The sequence below is a fragment of the Numida meleagris genome, chromosome Z, assembly GCF_002078875.1.
Source record: "Numida meleagris isolate 19003 breed g44 Domestic line chromosome Z, NumMel1.0, whole genome shotgun sequence".
NCBI classification, from domain to species: Eukaryota; Metazoa; Chordata; class Aves; order Galliformes; family Numididae; genus Numida; species Numida meleagris.
In genome coordinates this window covers 27409966-27433093 of record NC_034438.1, presented here as the reverse complement: position 1 = coordinate 27433093, position 23128 = coordinate 27409966, and the positions used below count along the sequence as shown (strand labels likewise).

The window sequence follows — 23128 nt, the reverse complement described above, 5'->3', positions numbered from 1 at the left end:
GAGTGTATCTGTTTTGTTCTATAAATAGAATAACACCATGCCGTAGCCTGTTATAGTCTCAGAGGTATTTTGTAAAATAGAATATTATAGTATTTCCTACATGTTTTTAAGGCTTGATTCTCAGTGTTCCCGCAGTTGTGTGGATATTTATACTTTGATTAAATGAATACAAAATGCCATTTCTTTTATAAGTCATTTTTAATATCTGACATTAATTTCCCACTGGGAAGATTCTCTGCATGAAGGTGAGCAGCAGTGACTCAAAACTTTGCTCATATGAACACGCTGATTCTAAGTTCTTTCTTTGAGTCTTTTTCTCTGAATTTTTTTATATGATTCTCACTGGGTACACAAACTGTACTTGATCACTTAGTGATATTTTTGCTCTTGTATGTACAGCATGAATATTCAGGACTGTCAAGATAAAAGTTTGCTTTTGCTGAATACTCATGCATTAATGAGTACTCATGTCTCTTCGAAACAAGTGTTTTATAAATAAGTTTTGGTTCTAAAAAATGTTGCATACGTGAATGTACAAAAGTGATGTCAAGTTGACCAAAAAAAATAGTTTAAAACCTAACTACTAGTCATTGCGTGTAGCTGTATTTCACTGCTTTTTGTAACTGTACAGTTTTAGTTAACTTCTGTCCATTTTAACACTTAGAAAGCATGAATTTCCTGTGGTAGCCCGATCAATATACCAATTAATAACATCGATTTGTAAGAGTCTGTAAGTTTAAAGCTTCAAAATGATTTTTATCCTCACACCAACAGAAAACAGGAGTGTTTCTACATTGTAGAATGTTAATTAGATAATGGCAACTTGACCTTGAGTCTTGGTAAGTCTAGTTATAGGAAAAACAACTGCTCTGAAAAGCAAATGTCAAGGTACAACATTTTCCTTGCTGTTGTCCTTCTCTGTCTTTGTCTCCTGGAGTTCTGGGTCCTTCGCTTCTGTTTAAAATTGCCACAGTAATCTGAAGAACTCTTTTTCCTTCCTGTTGGATCCTGGAGCATTTCGATGTACAGAACACATTAGGGGAGTTAAAATGTTAAGATTTCTGAGCATTATTGGCATATGTATGGTGTATTGTGCTTCTGTAATTAGGTTAATTGAAGCTAAATGCGGGTTTTTTGGTTTTTTGTTTGTTTGTTTGTTTGTTTTTTTGCATGATGATATACATCCTTTTCTCTCTTTTGTGGCTTTAAAACCTTGTCACCTGTTGTTGAAGTAGGGTAAGCCAAGATTAGTATGGTAAGAATATGGGAATAGTTCTTTATTTTACATGGAATAAGAACGATACTTATTGTTTTCTTTTTGTATTTGTTTCTATGGGAATCCTTTAAAAAGATCCACTCTGCAGCTTAAGGTAGCTGCTTTCCTGACTTGTAACCTTTGCAGGGAAGCTCATTCTTGCATTGAATTTTATCTGCTTTTGGCTACAAGTTGGCACTTATAAAAAATGCAGAATTCAAACTTCATATAAATTAGGAATCTTGTTTTTGGATATTCACAGGAATCATCTGAACACATTAGTTCTATCAAATATTGGTGTACATTGCAAGAACAATGGTTTATCTGTCTGCCTACAGATGGTAAGCATCAAACAAAACAAAAGAGAAAAAAATCCAACCCCTTTCTCTGTATATAGCAGCTCTCATTGATAGTTCTGCTCCCTGAAATAAACGGATAAATAACGAGAAATAAGTGAGGTTGTTCTAAATGATGAGTGGCTGTCTCCCTTTCGAAGTGATTAATATTAGGGAATATGAAGACTGCCACACCCATTTCTTTCTCTCCTCTTATTTTCTATCTACCTCTTCAATGTTGGTTCACCATGTCTATTTTTAACAGCAAAAGATGCTAGTCAGAGATTGTGCACAGTTTTAAAATCTTTGTGATTTTAAAGGTTGTGATGCTTGGCAAATTGCAGTATTTGGCCATTCCCCATTTATTCGTACCACAATCAACATTGCAATTATTTTTTTTTACTTCCAGTGAATGGAGTAGTCATTTTGTAAGCCCTTATCCCAAATGTAAATTAAAAACAAGCTCAAAGTAACAATGTGGCTTTTTAAGCTTTTTTTTTTTCTTTTCTTAATTGTGTCTGCTCCGTTATGTTCAGAGAGGAGGAATGAAGAAGGCTAGAAAACAACTTGAGATTCGCATGCAAGTCTTGGCTTCAAATAAAGGGCTTAATTAATTTTGAATTTATGAAGATTTTAGCAGTACTTCCTGCTGAAAGGAGGCAAAAGAATGTCATTGTCACCAGACATTAAATACTGAATGACATCATTAGGACTCCACAAAATCCTGAGATTTTGTGCAGCACTACCTTCCATTTCTTTCCGACATTGTTTTATGGTTTTTGTTATCGATATTCCACATCATAACATCATGAAGCGCACTGGGACTTAAAGAGTTAATGCTCCAGTTCCATGGATTGTGGACAGTTCCAGGTACCTGGTACTCAGAGAAGAACTACATACCCCAGAGGACTTTCCATTGTTTTGTTTCCCTTTTCCATTCAGAGGGAAAGATGAAACTCGTCGCAGATCATGATACTGGTCCCTCTTTTCCCTTTCTGCTCATTCCGACAGTGTCTTTGTTCCCTAGAGGTCTCACCTTCAGCATTAGAGTAAGGCCTTTGGTTTTTTGGACACTCTCTCTCTCATTTTATTTGATTTATTATCTGCAATTCCAATTATATTGTATTATATTGTATTATATTGTGTTATCTTGCATTCTCATATATATTTTTTTCAGTAAATTAGCTTTCCTCCTCAGACTATTGCCGCTGTTTTGTTTTTAGGCCCATCTCCCCACCCTCTTTCCTTTTTTCCCCTTTCCCCTATCCTAAGGCGTGGGTCAGTGGGTCCCCCTGCCCCATTAGTCACAGAACTGGGCCAAACCAGCCTGTAAACCATTGACGCTTTCTTCTTAGTCTCTTTTCCTTCTTTAGTTTACATTCCTTAAAAGGTAACTCCGGTGCTCAGTCATTGTATTGATGATGAGCCATAAGTCTTGTTTAAATAAATGTAATTCATAAAGGCAAAAAAACAGATTGTCTCTTCAGATTCGATCTTTGCTGAGTTGCATTGCATCTCCCTGATTTGCTTAAAAATTGAACTCTAGGGAATGTGCTTTAAAAGGGGGCTTAGACAAGATGATTTTCAGAGGTCCCTTCTAACCCCTGTGATTCAGTGATTCTGAGTGTCTTTGCAAAAGCTTAGAAAAATACCACTTTACCAAAAGTAAGGAGAAAAAATGATGGCATTTGAAGGCTTTGGGGCGGAGATACCGTACACCTCTTGCTCTCTCTATTTGCAGAAATTTTCTTGTACCATAAGGTAGTATTCAAGAGTGAATGTGCTGCAAAGATTGGTTAATATGTTGACCTGCAAGTCATGGTAATTCACACAAATTGGACGTGTCAGACTATTTGAGATAAAGGCCTTTCCATGGTCCTTCCGTTAAAGCCTTGATTGTTCAGGAATATGCTGAGAGAAAGTGTTTCTACAAAACTTTTATTTTTGCAACTTTATTTTCTTTTAAAATTCCCTATGCCAACTGATATCATGACGCTAATTCTGCATTAGTCTAAATTGAAAGTTACCCTGTTGAAGTGAATATAGTTGCAACAGTGACGGAGTGACTTAAAATTAGGTTGTGAAGAATTTGTCACCGAAATAATTTAGTTATATAGATAATTAGAAGGGATTTACTGCATCATGAGACACTTGTATCTCTCTAGTACCTTCAGTGAAGCAAATTCTAGGTTTTCACAGATGCTTTAGAGACCCTATTACAGTAAGTGCAGGTGAATACTAAATACTTTGTGGCTGGTACTGTCTCTGATGAAGAACTTGCTGCAGGCCTGATTCACATCACTCAGGTGCTGAGACTATGCCGAGTGTTGCGTGGCACTGATCTGCAGGATTGGGCTCAAAATGCTTCAGTGCCAACTGTTTCTGAGCAGCTTTCTAAGAAATACAGTCTAGATCTGCTGGTAACTTCTTTTGTAGTATTTAATTTCACAAAATGTGACTTTCATTATCTCTTTTTAATTTAAAAAAACAATTCTAAATTGTATTACCATCATTATAGGTCACATACAGCCTTCAAGTCTTCATTTGCTTCAGCTGTTTAAAGCTTTTTTTTTACTTATTTTACAAAATCATTAGTAGTATCATTTTGTGACCCCATGTCATTTAGATGGTATTACTTTCACCTCGCATGGGGTCAGAAGGCCTAACTGTGGCATACTGTCAGGATGCTTGGTGGGCTCTGATCAGTCATTTGCTTTCTTGTAATGCAAGGGCCTGTTTAGTTTGACACTTGTGCTGCTGTCAGAGACAATGAGGGTCAGCAGTTGTGGTGACAAATTGGTTTTGACAAGCTTAATGACCCTGACGAAGAGAAGTCTGCAGCCTTGATAGCAACTGCAGAATAACTGGTTAGCTCAGCCAAACAGGGAATTTGTTAAAATCCCAAATCCTCTCTGGAAGGCCAATTACACCTTTCAGCAAAAGGGGTGGAACATTGCCGTAAGTTTCTGTAATGATACAAAAGCATCAATGGGCTGTATTTAAATCAATTCAGTTTGGTTTGGTGGGACTTCGGAACACTGAAGGAAACAACTGAGCCTTTCAAGCAATGTTCATACTATGAATTGAAGTAGAAATTAAAGAGTAATCTTCATAAGAGCCCTTTAGACCTCTCTGGACAATAGCGGCTTGTAATGTTTCAGGCAACTGTGTCTATGAATGTATATTGAATTAGCTAAATGCAAAAGACTTACTCAGGTTTTCCACAGATTTTCAGACCACAGGAAAAAGCAATAAAATTCATGTAATAAAGATCATGTGAGTAACAGAGTCAACAGTTGTCATACACTTAATGGAGAGTGTATAATGTCTGGTAGCGTTCATAAAAAGAGTATAATCACTATAGAAGTATCCTCATCCTCAGTTCCTCACAATGCATGATGGTTTTGGAAGCATAGCATGCGTTGTTAAAAAGCAACAAAAGGTCACTACTAGCAGAGGTGGCAAAGGTGATTTGATGTGGAACTTTCTTCAAAGCAAACACTAACTGACAAAACAGAATCCATAGCACAGTCTTCTTAACAAGCAATATCATCATTAACATCATACTTATTCTTTCTGGGCTCTGATTCCTGTTTTGACTAACTTTGAAAAAAAAAAAATTTCTGCAAGTGGTCAGTTTTACGTAAGAAATAACAGTTGCTAGTCTGCTACACCCAGAACTTCAGCTGAGCACTCCTTGTGTCAGCTCTGAGATCTGAAACTCAGGTGATCTTCAAAGAAGAACCACTCTGATTTTCATGCTTTATTGGTTCACAGAAAGCAAAGAACAAAAGATAGACATCACAGATGTTTCTCATGGTGCTTCTGGTGTGGCTGGAGTCAGTAATGCTGAGTACAACAGGATCTATCCTGAGAAGATCACCCATTGACATTAGTTAGATTCATACAGCTCTGTGAAGCAATGCTAGCTTGCTCCTCATTCAAAGAATCATAGAATCATAGAATCACCAAGGTTGGAAAAGACCTCTAAGATCATCCAGTCCAACCATCCATGTATCACCAGTATTTACCACTAAACCATGTACCTCAGTACAACATCTAAATGTTTCTTGAACACCTCCAGGGATGGTGACTCCACCACCTCCCTGGGACTCCCCTCCATCTCACTCTCAACAGAAAAGATAATATTACATGAAGATAATTATGCCAGTTTACAAGCCTATGAATAACAAATGCCTATAGGATTAATCAATATACCTTGAAGTGTAATACAAATACCAGATCTTCTTACCTTGTACTGGGACATCTGTCCATCCATATGCTCATCTTTTCAATAACTATGTAAATGTTATTTTGAAGCAGAAACTCCAGATAGGTACAGTACAGTGTACTACTATTCTTCTGTGTTTTCAGCTGTTTGTCTGGTGCACATCAACTTTAACTTCAAGCATTGCACTTGATTAGAAGGTGGACATAAATCCAGACTCAGATTTAGTCTTCTGTTTTTGTTAGCTCATGTAAGCTCTACCTCATGTTCATCTGTGTTATGTGATTATCTGTATTTGTATCATCTGGTTTTGTTTTAATGGCACAGACCATTACAATAGAAAAGTTTATATTTTATATAATAGAAGTTTATATTTTAAGCTAAAAACAACAAGCATGATGTTTTTAGCCAGCAGTGCAAAAATAGCTCTAATATCCATTGTACCTTCTTCAGTAAATTATTTCACTGCGAGAAAAGTTTCATTTCAAGGACTATTGAATATTTTAACAATTCGAAATGGATTAGGGAAATGTTAAGTTGCCAAGGGGAAATTCATACTAGGAAGAATGCAATGTCCACTAACGAGAGGTGGAAGAAACCCTTTCATGCACTGGTGGTATGTTCTAAAGATAGTTACTTACCAAGTCATCCTTTATTTTGCTTTGGTGAAATTCAAAGCTTCTTATTGTTTCCATCATAAATTTGCACAGTTCATCCCCTACTTGAGCCTCTGAAATTGCAGGTACTTGAGGCTTTATTCTTGTTGGCTATACCCATGAGCAGTGAAAATTTGGTACAGTCATTAATCAGTTATTATCTAAAATGCTCTCTGGGTGTCTCACAACCAATTGTAGAGTCAGACATACTACAGAAATAAATAAATGTCTTGTAATTCACTCACTGGACATATGCTTACCTTGAGGAATGGGCATACTTCCTTTAATTTTAGTGACATGTCATGCCTACCAGTCTCCTTTTTTCTTCCTGTTCCTACTTTATGCATCTCTTTATTCCACCCTGCCTTATATATGCTCTGGACTGGGTTCTCTCATCTCAGTCTTCTACTTCATTTCCAAAGCATGCTGCTTCTGTAAATTCTGTAGACCCTTCAAGGCTTTCTTCCCAAACTGCAGTCTGATGCTTGGTAAGTTAAAGATTAATATATTCCCCAAGACTTGTGTCAACTCCACTAACACTCTGTGTCTATTGCTTTATTTCTCTATTTGGTCTTTCTTGCCCTTGATCATTTAAGATTTAACCTAGCATAGTGAAAACTACTCAAGTAAGATGCATAAGAGACTGATCTACTTACATATTCAAGAGAAAGAGATGCATTGCCAGATGCAGCGATGGATGTTTATACCCAAATGATGTAATAATTCTCTTTCTGCATCGCTGCCATGCCTCTTCTCTAGAGCCCAAGGGGAAGAACAGTGTTCAGCACACCTCTAAACCATCTCTGTTATCATATTCATCAAGTTTTCCTCTACTTATTTTTTGCAGAGATTTTTTTGCCTCACCAGAGGGGAACTTTTTGGCATTAATCTCTCAGGGTCCTATCATAGGCCTTTTGTCACAATGGTTATTTGCTTTAATGGAATTAAATGTTCCTCTCTGTGACTTAAAGGAGTGCAGCTTTTTGAGAGCACTCCTTGTGGATTTTACATTATATTGTCTTTTTTTGGGGGGGCAACTTAAATCTTTTAGCACAGTCCTGGTGGCAGGAGTAATAACAGTCCTGGTGGTGAGTCAGAGCAGATGTAGGTGGCCATCACCTTTGGTTGCTGAGCTCTGTAGTAAAAAAATGATGTGATCCAACCATAGGTTTACAGCAAGGTGTGCCTGCAGCTTTGCTGGGTGTTGTCCTGCTGTATGCCTTCCTTGGTCCTTCAGACCAAGCAACTACCATTTGGCCTGGCTGTAGCCATGGCCTAACCTGGCCTCAGAGCCCCTCTCTGACCAGGCCCAGCCTATAATAGAGCCCTGTCTGTCTTTGCAATGTAAGTTCTGGTGATACCAAGAGTTTCTGTCATCTGTGAGGAATGACTGTAAGAGATAAGTCTTGAGTGCATAAACTGAGTTGCTAATGATGTTGAGATGCTTATGACGATGTAGTAACAAACTGAGTTCTTAAGTTTCTGTCATCTGTGAGGAATGACTGTAAGAGATAAATCTTGAGTGCATAAACTGAGTTGCTAATGATGTTGAGATGCTTATGACGATGTAGTAACAAACTGAGTTCTTAAGTTGGGAGGTGAGCTTCACTGCTGTTGAATGGAAGGCCATGCTGCTTCCCTCGTATGTCTTTTCTGATGTTAATGGGGAGGATGGATAGGAGGAACTGCACCCCCACCCCTCTTTTTCTTTCCTTTTTATCTGTTTGTTCTTTGTACTTATGCGAAAAGAGGATAATAACTTCTAGAATTTTGTTTTTCATTGGTGGGGGATCACTACAAAAATCTGTCTCAAACTGGCTTGGCACTTAGAGGCAAGGTGATTTTTCATCCTAGAAAGAAGATGCCTATTTTTGCTTTTAGTTTTCTCCTTTTACTTTTTTCTTTTCTTTCACAAAGATTTCTTAATTTCCACTTTAAATTCAAGGCATAACCATTAGACTTCAGCTCATTCTACTGCAAAGAACTGGTAAATGGTATCTAACCTCTGACTTATTCTCTTCCATTGGTTTCCTTGTTGCCAGCTAACTCATACCCATCAATCAGACCTACTGGTCATTTTAAAAGTTATTTTCCTTCTGAGGCCACACCACAGTACTGAACTGCATTGCCACCACCTAAATTATTGTCACCATCTTCTCACAGTCTTGGCTGATTTACTGACATCGGTATGGCCCTCTATCTTGCCCTTATGAATCTGGAGAGGTTGCTCACCAGGTGGGTTTCTGTAAGCTTTCCCAGTTCTGTTTTTAACTCTCAGGCTTATAACATGTGGGAGTATTGTCTGAGTTGTCATGAATTTTGGGATTTAGTTCCAGATAGTCAAAAGCGTGTTGTTGACTGAACAAATCAAATGAAGCAAAAAAGCTTCTTTCTGTCCTTATTCTTATTACACTTCCCAGCAGGGTGGAAGATTAAAGAATGCACACTCCAGATCCAGAAAGAATTTCTAATTTGTGTTCTTTCTCCCTTTTAAGATACAGAGCTTAATCCTTTCTTTAGAACTTTTTTCTTTTTTTTTCCTTTTTTCCTTTTTTCTTTTTTCTTTTTTTAAACTAAACAAACAGGGCCTAATTGGAAAAAGCTGAGGGTGCTAAGCAGCCAGGAATAGAAAACATTTACTGAGCTGGGAAGTGCGTTTTTAATGTTTTTGGAAATTTGCATATGGATTACTTGATGGGTAGAAAAGAAACATCCTCTGCGTGTTTGTAATTGTGATGGACTCCCACTGATTACAATGCAGGCAGTTTTGCCTTTTTTCCACAAGCCCCTTCTTCTGTCTGTCACTCTCAAAACATGGGGTGAATATTCTCCTGTGCTTTGCCATGGAAAGAGAGCTGAGTAAGTGCTCTTTTTCACCTCTGCTCAGAAAAGGGGAAAGCTATGATTTTACATGATACTTAGAATAAATCTGCACAATCCTGCTGTTAATGCCCCGCAAGGTGCTTCAGAGCTGTTCAGCTAGCAATACTTTATTGAGGCACTATAATTATCATGGATTGTGGCCTAAGGATTAGAGAACTAATTCTTCATTCCTTGCATATCCCAAATTCCCAATGACTTGAGTGGAAATGATGCATATTCAAAGAATGCAGAATTGGGGCCTGGTTATTATGACTGAACTACAAGCTGGCAGTAAGACACTTGTATTTAAGGTTAAGAACTTGCATTTACTTTATTATCAGTTGCTTGCATTTTTGCTGAATAGTAACTTTCGCTGAGTTTTCTGTTTTGTAGTTTTTCTGTAGCCATGCATGTATTAATCCAAACACTTTTCAATCAAACATCAATTAATCTGATCTAAAACTTGGCAAGGGACATCAGTCAGTGAGAAATGTTGCTGCTGTTTCTGAACTAGTATTTTTGGTGAATACTTTATTTATTAGGAAATGCAGTTAAGAGGTCTCTCAAAGCAATAAGAAGATTTGTACCACAGGCAGCAAATTATCTCACGTGAATTCATAAGAAAGCCATGGGAAAAGTCAGAAAATATTTTGGAGAGTTTCATTGATACAGTGACATTCAAAATGTTACTAAAAGGGAAATGCTAAGTTCCTTGAAAAAAAAAGCAAACTGTACCTTTATATTAGACCTGAATCTGAGATTACTGTGCTGCAGTTTGGGTATATTCTCAATCTAAAAGGAGCAGTTTTGAGAATACAGGTGTAATTTCTTCAATTTTATTCAGCAGTCGATCTTTTTGGATCTTATTTATTTATTTGTGTGTGTGTGTGAACAGATACTTTGAAGGATAACTTTTTCCTCCAAGACCGCAACTTTAATAATGCAACAGTACTGTTGTCTTGTATGAAATAATACTGTCTTGTATGAAATGGAATGTTACAACTCCATAGGGATACTTTTCCTTAATACTGTGGCTGAGATTGCAGCTCAGTTCCTTTTTCTGTTTCCTGATAAAACACCTACATTGGTCAGCAGCCAAAAAGAAGTTCTTCTAACAAAAACAGGGGACTTGTATTCAGAGTAAAGAATGTTGTTAGTTGTTTTCTTGTAGTTCTGAAGAAACTAGCTGAAGAAGGTTGAGAAGCCTCTTCTTTGCTATGATAATGCATCTCCTTTAATTATTGAAGAAAACATATTCTTTTTTCAAAATACAGAGTTAAACATGGAAAAAATCCTTAATTTTGTGTTCCTGTTTTTTTCCAAATTGACTGAGATTGATTGTTTCACAGATCTGCTTAAAAATAAATTGTTTGTAATGTAAAGAAGTAAAAATAGCTTCACAAATATTATTATTCAAGAAAGTTTTTCTGTCTTCATGAATGTTTCTTTCTTCTGTGCTTTTGACATTATGAACTGATTGTAATGAAAACTCCATACATTACGCAGCTTGAACTTCCAATTCTGATGTCTGAAAAGAAGTTCAAAAAATATTTCCTCCCTTAGAAAAATGTTGAATGAACTTCAACATATGAAATTTGTGAAAAACTGTAGGTTTTTTTGCATAATAAGTTTTTTTTTGGTTCTTGAAATCAAAAATTAAGTTTCCATATATCTCTGTAAGACAGAGCCTAAACTGAATGGATTTGCCTTTTTCAAGACATTGTTTGGTGTATTTTTCAAGCTAACCTTGAACTTCTAAATTCAAGTCAAGGCTTGGCCAAGCATATTTCTTTCTCTTCATGATGTCTCTTTATGCATGCATTATGCTTTTCTATCTCAGGCATTTTAAGTGGAACAGCACTTTACATAAACAAGCAACCAATTAAATTGTGCCTTATGTTTTTGCTTTAATAAAAACTCTCTGACCAGGACCTTCAATTAACATGATTGTCCGTTTGTCAAAACTGAAAGTCATTCAAGCATTTTTCTTTCCAGTCTGACTTCTCTTCAGTACATAATTTCTTAGTGTTTATAGACATGTTCTACTGTATTGCTATATTTCTTTCTGCAAACGCTGTGCCTGTGAAAGGTGAAATGGACTTCTCAGTGCTTATTTTGCTTCTGGTACTAATCTGTGTGGCTTTTAAAAATTTAAAAAGAAATCCATAAGAAAATAAATTTGGGCTCTGAAAATAATAAATGGAATTTACTAATAGACTATATGCCAAATAGCAGCTGGCCTTTTATACATGTGCTTTGGGCTAGAAAGAACTCCTTACACAGGTATCTAAACAGTTGTGCTAAAGGAGTTTACACTGTCACTTGTGAGTTATGTACCGCATTTCAGAATTTACCAGTAGTTTCATGTATCTCAGAGATGATCTTTGTGCTTTCCTGTCTTCAATATCTTCCTGTCTGTGAAAAAATAGCACTTGAGCTCTATATTTTTAAACAGCTATCATAGGAATACTTTGATAGTATTTGTAGAACAGCTTACATGCTTGTTTGTTTGAAGCCTTAATTCCCAACTTATAAATTTATGGATGGAATGGGATGGGATACAGTAGGATAGAACAGAACTGAAAGGAGTGTATCTGTTCCTATGTATAGCTGTTTCTGTTGTTTTTTTTTTTTTTTTTTAATAGAAAATTGAATGAATCTAATCCGAAATTGAGCAGAGAACTGGATGAAAAAAATAATCTAGACTCTTGTTTCTTTCCTACTTGAGACATGGCTTCAAAGGATCCCTGATCTTTTCTATTCCTTTTTTTACTTTTAATGAAACAGAAATTTTGTTCTTTGTGAGATTCACAACAGCAAAATGCTCCTATACAACAGTCTTCCTAGTAAGAATGTGATTTATAGTCACTCAGCTCTGTGTCTGAAAATCTATTGTTTTGGCATATATATCTTAAAATACCTGTAAGGCTATTTGTTTGTTTGTTTGTGGCTTGATGAAAGGATATTTGGTTCTTTTGAGTTTACCAGCATAAAGAAGCGTTCAGCTCTAGATGAATTCTATGAGGTTTAGCAAGCAGAGCAAGTAGAGTTTAGCTGCCAGTTTAATAGTCAACAATTTTCACATTATGTCAACCTTGTGTTGAGAAAGCCTTGAGTGTAGATGGTGACCTCAGTTCTTAGAGGATCAAAGAAAATATTTTATAAAAAAATAGAAAAGAAGAGAAAGAAAGCGGAAAGACCAGAAAAGATCAGGATCACTATCTTCCAGAAAGAAGCAGTGGAAGAGTTTCCAAAATGTTAATTCTTACTCTAATGGTTTCTATTCCATCTGGTTTTTGAACCTGTACCAACTGATGTGTTCAGTAATATTTTATTTTGAAGGGACATAAGAAAATATGTACCTACAGCAACAGAAATAGCTCCTAAGGCTGGAATGTCCATGCTCACTAGAATTAATGAAAACATTAGAGAGAGAGACATTTCCATGGTGAATGAGTCTCTGATACCTTTATTTCAGAGGATAAATAATATTCAATGTACTATGCTTCCTTTAAGTTGAAGTGTGAAGATCCCTGGAATATTTGGCATGCTGCATTGATCAAGAACACAAAAAGAGTAATCAGTAAAGAGAGTTCTCATGAGAAGAGAGTATTGTAGGCGGGCTACATGTTTGCCTCTTCCACCTTTACTGAAGTTTGGTGACATCTTTAATCCACTAGTTCTATCCCATCAGAACTGACATTTTCTGTGAATAATAATCTCCTCGAACAGGAGATTTAAGTTGGTTTTTATTGTTAAGCTCAAGTGATCTGTCTACTTACAGAATTATCCAGCAGTGGACAGTGTGACTAGTGAAGTGAGATTTTGTTCAAAATAGCAAATTTGTCAGAAAAAAAAGTCTCTACTCTACATTTATTAATGAGTAATGTTTTGCTCTGTATTATAATCTCCTTTTTTTTCCATTTACTTAATTGGATTTTTCAGTTATAGCAGCAGTATGTGGCTCTTCTTCCTTAAAATATACCCAAGTCAACAGATGTACAAGAAAATAGAAATCAGATTAAGATATAGCTTATTAGTCACCTATCCACACATACACACTCAAAAAAATCTGTTCTTTACGTAGAGTCTCTTTAAATATGAACGATATACAGAATACATACTTTAATGTAAAACTATTAAATATAATAAACCTTATAGCTTACAGTAGGAAGTGCAAAGAAGATAAAAAATTGTACACTTCAGGCTTATTCATGGCCTGTAATTATTTTTTTATTTACAGTTATGCTTACTATATGCAAGATCTTAAAACTGTAGCAGAATTTGCCTGAAATATCTAAAGTGAAGACATTGCAGTGGAGGGAGCCTGTTAACTTCAACAAGCTTTGTACCAAATACTAATTGATTAGCTGGGCAAACAAGCATCAACTAAATTTGCAATAAGCTATAATAATGTTTATAATCTGTGCAATATATATAAACATAGTCTGTCATTATTTAATGGAACAAAAAATTTCCAAGACACTGTATCATTTCATAACGTTAGCTGTTAAAGTAGAAATTAATCCCAGCCTTCACATGTCTTGAGGAAAGTATAGACTTGGACATTCACCTAAGCATTCAATTACTGTGTCACAAAAAGTACTCCATTCAGATAGAAATGGTTGCGCTATAATGAAGTGCCACTCTGGATGCTGTGTTTTTCCCCATTTAAACACTGTAAGGGTTAAAAGCATAGCACTCATTTCACATGAAATGAACCTGAGCTTTTAAATCTCAGCTGCGGCCTACAGTGTCCTTGTTGGTGAGCACCTGATGTCATCATTTTGAATGATGTCTGACACTAATTATGTGTCATTCACAAGATTGCCAGTCAGGAGAGTCTTGGTGAATAAAAAGCTATTTAAAAGGTTTTTATGTGAGGTCTTACTCTCAATTTTATAAAAGCCCTCACATCTCTTGTAAAGTAGCACCCTGCTAATGCTGTTGAGAAAGGGAAATGCTTTTTAAAAGACTATTATTAATGTTTGAAATGCATCGTTCTTGTTTGGTAGCCATATAAAGAACAGCTTCTACGTTTGGTCTTGTAATAAAGCTGGGGAAAGATACTTTGTCCTTGTCAGACCATCTGCCTTGGTGCTGACACAGAACCTTCCTGGTCGGCATATCAGAATATTCAAAATTAATTTAAAAATACACGTAAAACATAAATAATTTATTTTGTCCTTTGTCTGCTAATAAATTATTTAAAAACTCTACAAGATTATGGAGCAATTCAAGGATTTGTTTTATGGTCATATGCTTGTTTTCCTGTAGATTACTTTTTCCTCTACAGTTTTCAAGGATGCCAATCTCTCCATTTGCATGTATGCATTCTCATATGGCAGCATTCAGAAATGGCTTATATTTTCATTCAAATCACTTTCTCCAAAGATCAGGATTTTAAATTTTTGTTTGCCACAAATATGTTCAGTTCATTAACAATACTCTAGAAAGTAAGTCAAGCAGCTAGTCAAGCCAGTCTCAAACACTTGCTGTTGCAAATGGGATCCAGTCTAAGTGCAAGCAGCATGTCTACACAAGGCAGAGGCAACATTCTGTACTGTCTTCAAGCAGGCAGTCTCATACTATTTGCATATTTCAGCACTTGGTATGTCAGATTTTCTCACGCTGTTCCCAAATACTCAGTGAGCCACAAGAAGCAGCCTGTAGTTTTTCACATTTATAAGGTCAGATTTCTGTTATAAGGTTACTTTCTGTTTTTTTCTCCTGTGTTCATCAACACTTGGAGAGAGCAAGTGTTATCAAGCTGTTGCTTCTGCAGTCTGGAATGGAAGGACAGTGCAGAAAACTAGTGTGATGATCTGGTGGACTTTGCTGAATGATTGCCGTACAAAAAGGTGCAATGTAAAACAGACAAATGAAAAGTAATACAAGCAGGAACATAACATATAGCTTATATTTATGCAATGCAAAATTCAGCCTAGCTGACATTGTGTCTGACTGGGAATTAAATATTACCAACTGTAATGAAAACCCTCTCTAAAATATAATGACTTAAAAAATGAGTGAAAATGAGGGTTAGATGTAGAAAAGTGTTCTTACCTGAATGCCTAGCACTGGAAAAAGTACCATTACTGAAACTTAATTTCCAGTGTTAATGCAGAGGTAGTTGAAAGGGGACCAGAGAAATTATCGATGCAAAAAAAAAACAACAACAAAAAAAAAAAACCTGCCGTTTTAAAAGAAAATACATCTATATGACTATGTGCAATTAGTCGTGGGTAAATGTGGGTTAGCCATGGATTAGCTGGCAGTTGTAGGATATGGCTATGCAATTTCTTTTGTAGTCATCATGGAATATTTTCTAATAGTATTTTTCCCAAAATAGAAGTATATCTTGTTTTTTCACTTTTTTTGAGGGTCTTACAAATTAGTAACAGTAATTAACATGGCAATTATGACCAGAATTTTGCCAGTATTTTTCTACCTGTGCTTTTGAAAACATACATGCACTGAATAAAGCACAGTAAAATGTACATATATATTATTCTAAGAAAATTGAAAAAAAGGCCTGTTTCTTTTCAAGTCAGTAAAAGGAATAGGAGAAATGCTGAAAACTTTTGTGTTAGATCATTAATAATGTTTGATATCTCTGTTAATGCATTACTATTCTTACAAGCATTCAAGAATTGCAAACTAGCTTTAGATGTTGCTCAGTAGAATGTGCAACAGTTGAAACTGATGGAATTAATTGATCTAATAGAATTATAAAATCTTACATTCCTAACAGTCATAACTATTAAAAGTGTAATTGAAATCAAGTCTACATAAAACTACTGATTTCAAATAGAACAGGTGGTTTTTAGTTTTCTTGAGGATGAAGTTTACTATGGGAGTATGGGAGATTAAGAACTGTTTTTTTGCTCACATAAGCTTAGGATTCTTTGCAGATGCAGTACTTGATTAAGTATAGAAATACCGCCACATGATTATTGGTTATCCATAGGGATTAGATTCTATTTTGATGGGCTCTAGTGATGAACGCATTATTTTTAGTACCTCATAGAAACACTCACAGCAGAAAGGTAAAGAAATGTTTAAAAAGTCATTATAATACCACTGGGGTTAATGATCTGTGTTCAAGCAAATAGGCTTAAGGTGATTATGCAGAGACTTGCAGGTTCTTTCTTCACTTCTTGCAGCAGCATCAGCAAGGCAGAGCAGGCTGACATTTTCCTTTCTGGGTTTTGCTGTTGATGCGTATGTTGGGTTGATACTGAGAGATGCCTCTGCTCAGCTTAGCTGATAGTTCAGTCAAAGCCAGAGCTGAGATAATGGTGGCTAGCTCAGGCCACAGTGACGATCCTCCCCAGAGAGGCTGGCTGGTGCTGAGCTCTGAGCTGACTGGTGACTTTGGGTCTCATTGTCTCCCCTGTAAAATAGCAGTAGGATGTTGTTTCCTAATTCAGCCACGTGCAGGGATGATAAATACACTCTTATGTTCTAAGTGGAAGAACAGGCTAGAGGTAGCAGGCTAGAGGTCCCTGCGAGTCCAGTCAACCTTCTGCTCAGTGTTTGCTATTGCAGTTTGCTGTGTTTGCCTTTCCTTCCAACCATTTCTTTCTCTTTTCTAGTTTGAGGGCTGCAAGAAGGCCTTTTCCAGGCTAGAAAATCTCAAGATTCACTTAAGGAGCCATACGGGTGAAAAGCCATATCTTTGTCAGCACCCTGGCTGCCAGAAAGCATTCAGTAACTCCAGCGACCGTGCCAAGCACCAGAGGACACACCTGGACACTGTAAGGAAGTAGAAATAGCATTGTAGTTGCCTGTGCACTAGACTGTGTGCTCCTTTCTGCTAGCTTGGTGATAGCGGGTAGCTAGGGAGAAGGATCTGCTAAGGCTGTTCAAGTTGATTGAAAAAGCCATAGCTCCGTGAGCTTTACTGAAGGTAGAGGGAATAGCTTCCTCCCTCTTAAGTGATATGTAGGGAATCTGAAGTCGGTCTGCAAAGCCACAAAAGCCATCTGTGACAATAACTGCTATTCTCTGACAAAAACTGTTGAATGTAAGGCTGGAGCATGTGCCAGAAAGTCAACAGAGGAAGAATTTTCTGAATCTAAAACTTTTCATACCATAAATAGTTGCTTGTGAGTTTGACTCACAGCCAAGATTTGTTTAATAAATCTTTTGTTTCACAGCAAAAGAAGATCAGCTTTTGACAATGACAAGCAGTTTCCATCAGGTAGAAGTCCAGAAGAATGAGAACAATGCCATTTCAAATAAACAGGCTGTCACAGAACTTAAATGATGGTTTTTGGATTGTTGATAGTATGGCTGATGTGTTGGTCAGTTGTACAAATGTGTTTTCAGAAATGCTTTGTGAAATGGCTAAATTGTGAAATAGCTAGATTTAGCAAACAATTTGACCTAGTGCTCATTCAGTACTCTTTATTGTGGACCTGCAATTCTTTAGAGAAGACTGACAGGTTAGAACAGGCAGAAGGAGGTAGTTATTAAAATTTTCATTTATGTAGTGATTTAGATTATTTGGGCTTTTTGTCTTCTTAGGAAAACTGTAAAAGTTTTACAGGACTGGCGTCTCTCTGATCTGGTGCATTAGAAAAAATGAACCTGAGGTGCTTGTCTTATACTTCAAATAAAACATGTATTTTTCTTTGTAATATTTTTGATACTTCAGTATTTAGTGTTTGCACTGGTTTTTGCTTGCCCTCTTTGTAATATAGTAGACTAACACTTTTTCTTGTTCTTTTTTTCTGAAGCGGATTCTTCTATAATCCTAAACAGTCTATCTGGGCCTTTACTGCAATTTCTTTACCTGATACACTAAAGAATGTAATTACTGATTAAGTCAAAGATTGCTCTGAGGGTGGAAGAATTGTGAGTATACCCAACAATATTCATTGTACTGATTTAAAAAAAAAAAAAGGTAACAATGAAAGATGCCATAGTGAAAGCTTTTCCTTTGGTTCTTCTTCCATATAAAACTTATTTTCCTCCTTTTCCTTTCTAATAAATTTCTGAGCCCTGAGCTTCTAATAATGAGCAACATTTTGTTTTGTAGTAATGTGATTCACAGGCTCAGAAGGGATTCTCATGAGTTCAAACAATCCATGATTTAACACCTGCTTGTTTATCCCTTTTCTTTTTGGCTTAGAAACCTTATGCATGTCAGATTCCAGGATGTACTAAACGATACACAGATCCAAGCTCACTGAGAAAACATGTGAAAGCACATTCTTCCAAAGACCAGCAAGTCAGGAAAAAGGTAATTTTTCTACTGTGTTAGCAGGTACAAATATTATATGGGGAATTCAGTGTTCTAATATTAGATGTATAATTCATATTAAGTGCCTTTATTGATTTCAGATTGTTGATTAGAAAAACCATTAATGGAAGGCAATAAAATTGTCATTCTTATATAGATAATAATTTTATCTTTGACTTTATGAGGCTGCCTGCTTTAGTACTCTTTATTTGCTGATGTGATGATTTATTAATAAACATACATAATGAGCAAAATCAAAAGTGATTTTTGAAAAGAGAATTTTTTGTTTTTATGGTTTTGACATCTGATAAATACATAATGCTATGAAATCCAAGATGGAAAGAAGAGTTTTGACGATGGATGGGCAGTGCGTGATTCAAGCTGTAAATTGTATTTTTATTTGCCAGACACCTCCAAATACCAAGACATTTCACCACATTGAGTCCCTTTGAATGTCAACTGCAAGTCAACAGTTATTTGTAAGCAGAAGTATATCTTTGAAGAGCTGAGCTCTAACCTAAAGGAATGATGTGGATTTTTTCTGAGCATTTTTCTTCATATCTTGTATTAATAACTGACACTATTTCATTAGTTTAGATTATTGCAGAAAAGAAACATAAGCTGTCATTTTAAAGGAAAGTGATTGGATATTTGGAAGAATTTCTTCCCAGAAAGAATGGTTAGAAGTCACTGTCCCTGGAAGTGTTCAAGGAAAGTGTATTTAGGGATGTGGCTTAGTGGGCAATATTGGTGATAGGTGAAGAGTAAGGTTGGACTAGATGATCACAGAATCACAAAATTGCAGGGGTTGGTATGGAACTTAAGAGATCTGGGCTTGTTTAGCTTGGAGAAGAGAAGGCTCCAGGGAGACCTCACTGTGGCCTTCCAATACTTGAAGGGAGCGTATAAACAGGAGGGGTAATGATTGTTTACGAGGGTGGATAGTGATAGGGTAAGAGGAAATGCTTTTAAACTGAGACCTGTTAGATTTAGATTCAATATTAGGAGGAAGTTTTTCACTCAGAGGGTGGTGATGCTCTGAAACAGGTTGTCCAAGGAAGTTGTGGATGCCCCATCCCTGGAAGCATTCAAGGCCAGGCTGGATGTGTCTCTGGGCAGCCTGGTCTAGTGGTTGGCATCCCTGCACTCAGCGAGGGGTTTGAAACTCAATGATCTTAGAGGTCCTTTTCAACCCAGGCCATTCTACAATTCTATGATTCTATGATCATCAAGTCTAACCCCCCTGCTAAAGCAGGTACCCTACAATAGGTCACACAGGTAGGTGTCCAGATGGGTCTTGAGTATCTCCAGAGAAGGAGACTCCATAACTTCTCTGTGCAGCCTGTTCCAGTACTTTGTCACCCTTACCACAAAGAGGGTAACAGTGACCCCCATCTTAGAGATCTTTTCCAACCTTAATGATTCTGTAATTCTATGATTCTATAATTCTGTGATCCTGATAACGGGGTAACTTGCGTGCATTGGTATAGGAATAGATAAATTTTTGAGACTCTATATAAAAGGAGTTCTCATTTTAAAAATTTAAACTTAATGTACAGCTATTCATAGCGAGTAGCAAAATGTGTTATTTTGTACAGCATAGGAAAAGTAAGGGACAGTCTTAAATGCTGCAGTATACAAATCCGGGTAGTAAATTTTGATTCAATTGTTTCTTCTGACCAAAAAGCAAGACATGGCAGCAGAGAACTGAATTTCAGCTTGTGAGGAACTATCCTGTAGTATTAATAAAGAGATGCCTTTGAACTTTGGAGTGTCCACTCTTGAATTTGATATTGAGTAACCATGCACTTGCTCCTGTGTGTGCTGACCACAGGCAGGACCACTGCTGAAGCTGGTTTGTGAGCCCTGCCCTGCCTTTCCCAGGAGGGCAGCACAGCTGCCCAGCCACTGACTTTTACAAATTTTACAGGCATGTATGGTAAATGACAAGCAAGACTGCATTGTAAAAAATTTGTGTGAAATGTGTCAACTAAAACTGTCATAATGGGCCTGAATACAGATAATCATAGAACCATAGAATGACTTGAGTTGGAAGAAACCAAAAAGATCATCTAGTTTCAACCACCCTTCACTGGGTAGGATTGTCACGCATCAGCTCAGGCTGCTTCATCCAGCCTGACCTTGATCAACTCCACGGATGGAGTATACACAGCTTCTCCGAGCAACCTCTTCCAGCACCTCACCACCCTAAATCTCCCTTCTTTTAGTTTAAAACCATACTGTTTTGTCCTATCAGACCATTTTAAAAGACTTTACAATTTTCACAGGCTCTTTTTAAGTACTTGAGGGCCGCAGTGAGGTCTCTTTGGATCTTTTTCTTCTCCAGACTGAACAAGTTCAGCTCTCTTATCCTTTCTGTGTATGAGAGGTGTGCCAGCCCTCTGTTTATCTCTGTGGCCCTCTCTGGACCCCTTCCAACAGCTCCACATCCTTCTTTTGCTGAGGGCCCCAGACCTGGACACATATTCCAGATAGGGTCTCACAAGGGCAGAATAGAGGGAGAAAATCACCTCCCTCTCCTTGCTGGCCACCCCTTTTCTGATACAGCCCAGGATACCTTACACCTTTTGGGCTGCAGGCGTACACCACTAGTTCATGTCAAGCTTTTCATCCACCAGGATCCCCAAGTCCTTCTCATTATACTGTTATTTTAACTGAAAGTAAAATAATATGCTATCTCTTGTCTTTGAAGGTGTCAGTCTTTGTGGAATTTTCCTTTTAATGTTTCATTCACTGTGTTTTTGTTCACTTACCATTCTCTCTTTGTGCCAAACAGCTTAAATCTGGACCTTTCTACTCCTTGCTTCAATCTCTGTGGTCACATTTTAGCCTTACAATTGCTTATTTTACAGCCCTTTTTGATAAGGATTTATCTATGCCATTGGTCACCAGAGATACGCTAATATATGGAAAGGCAAATAAGCCAAACCTACAAAAAAAAACAAACAAAAAAACCACCCCAAAGAATAAACTACATGGCATCAGTCAAACTAGATACTTAAAGTGTGGATAAAGTTTGCTATGTATGTTTACAAGGTGCAGCATAGTTACTTTGAGAGAACCTTTGAGAACTTACAATTGCTAACTCATATCATACTTTGCCATTTAAAATATTTTCTGGTGGTAATAATAAAAAAGTAATAAACAATAAACCTTTTAAGGCAGAATTAAGATTATTTATGACTTTAATTAAAAGTGAAAATTGGCTTAGTGTTACAAAAGTCTTTAAAAAATGTGAATTCATCAAAAATAACCATAAAATTCCAAGGTGATAAAGGCACAGTGAAATAATAGTTCCAACCCTGGGATCTATTCTGCTTAAAAGAAGGAAACCCTTTGCTGTCACACCTCGTTAGTCATGGATTCATTTAATATATTGTGCCTGACTGCTTTTAATCCTCCTTATAACCTCCCCCTACACAGTAAGTGACATTATTTTGGTGGTTTAAGTTGCTGGCTCTCCAAGAATCTGTGCAAATGTGTCTTTGATGTTATGTAGTCTTAAAATAGCAGGATAAAGTATGTTCACAACAAAAGAGACAGCTGCTTGCTGTACTAAACTCAAGTTACATAGTTTTTAGCCCAGATTTTCTCAATCTGTCTTCAAAGCTTTGACCCTTTCCTTGACCTCTTAAGACCAGACCAAATGATGCAGTGTGATACAGATAAATATATATCTTTGAATTATTTTAAGCAATATTTGTTTATGACTTACCATGCAAGGCAAAAATGCCTTTTCTGCAACTCTTGTAAGGCAGCTGCTGTATCTCTTTTTTTCCCAAACTGTGATTTCTAGCCATCCACCAAATACATTCAACAGTGAGTTTCACCAGTTGATGGGATGAAATCATATATCCCAAGAAGATTCCAGCACAAATACATTTAATATGTGCAGTTTAGTAGATAGTACAATAAACTTCCACTTACTAAAGGACATCAGTAAAGTGAAAGGAGACATCATCTCTACTTTAAAAAAAAGGTGTGTAATTTGTAGAATTATTTATAATCATGAGCACAAGCATATATGCAAATACTGGTAATAGATGCTTAAAATATCTGGCAGACCATTCTAAGTATAATCACAGAATTACGGAATAGTAGAGGTTGAAATGGACCTTTCAAGATCATCAAGTTCAACCCCCTTGCTAAAGCAGGTTCCAAGTAGTTTGAGCAGGTAAGGAATCCGTCTGGCTTTGAATATTTCTAGAGAAGGTGACTCCATAACCTCTCTGGACAGCTTGTCCCAGTACTCTGTCAGTCTCAAAGGAAAGAAATTTCCATCTGTTCCAGTTTGGGCTTGTTACCCCTTGTCCTCTCGGCACCACCGAAAAGACTATGGTCCCATCCACTTGACACTCATCCTTTTGATATTTATAAGCATTGATAAGATCCTCTCTCAGTCTTCCCCAGACTGAACAGACTGTTCTCTCAGCCTTTCCTCATAATGGAGATGCTTGAGGCTCCTGATCATCTTTGTGGCCCTCCACTGAACTTCTTCTAGGAGATCCCTGTCTTTCTTGA

The 23128-nt window shown here is 36.8% G+C and overlaps 1 protein-coding gene across 6 annotated transcripts in view; it reads left to right on the top strand.

Annotated features, from left to right (window-relative positions):
• GLIS3 (GLIS family zinc finger 3) overlaps positions 1-23128 on the top strand; it is a 165006-nt gene that overhangs the window by 99265 nt on the left and 42613 nt on the right. For 5 of the 6 annotated variants that reach the window (XM_021381301.1, XM_021381304.1, XM_021381302.1 and 2 more), the window contains exons 4-5: positions 16935-17096; positions 18476-18586. The exons of the other annotated variant lie outside the window; for it this stretch is intronic. In XM_021381301.1, coding sequence (XP_021236976.1) covers positions 16935-17096; positions 18476-18586 — 273 coding nt within the window. The remainder of the gene's footprint in view (positions 1-16934; positions 17097-18475; positions 18587-23128) is intronic. 6 annotated transcript variants of the gene reach the window in all.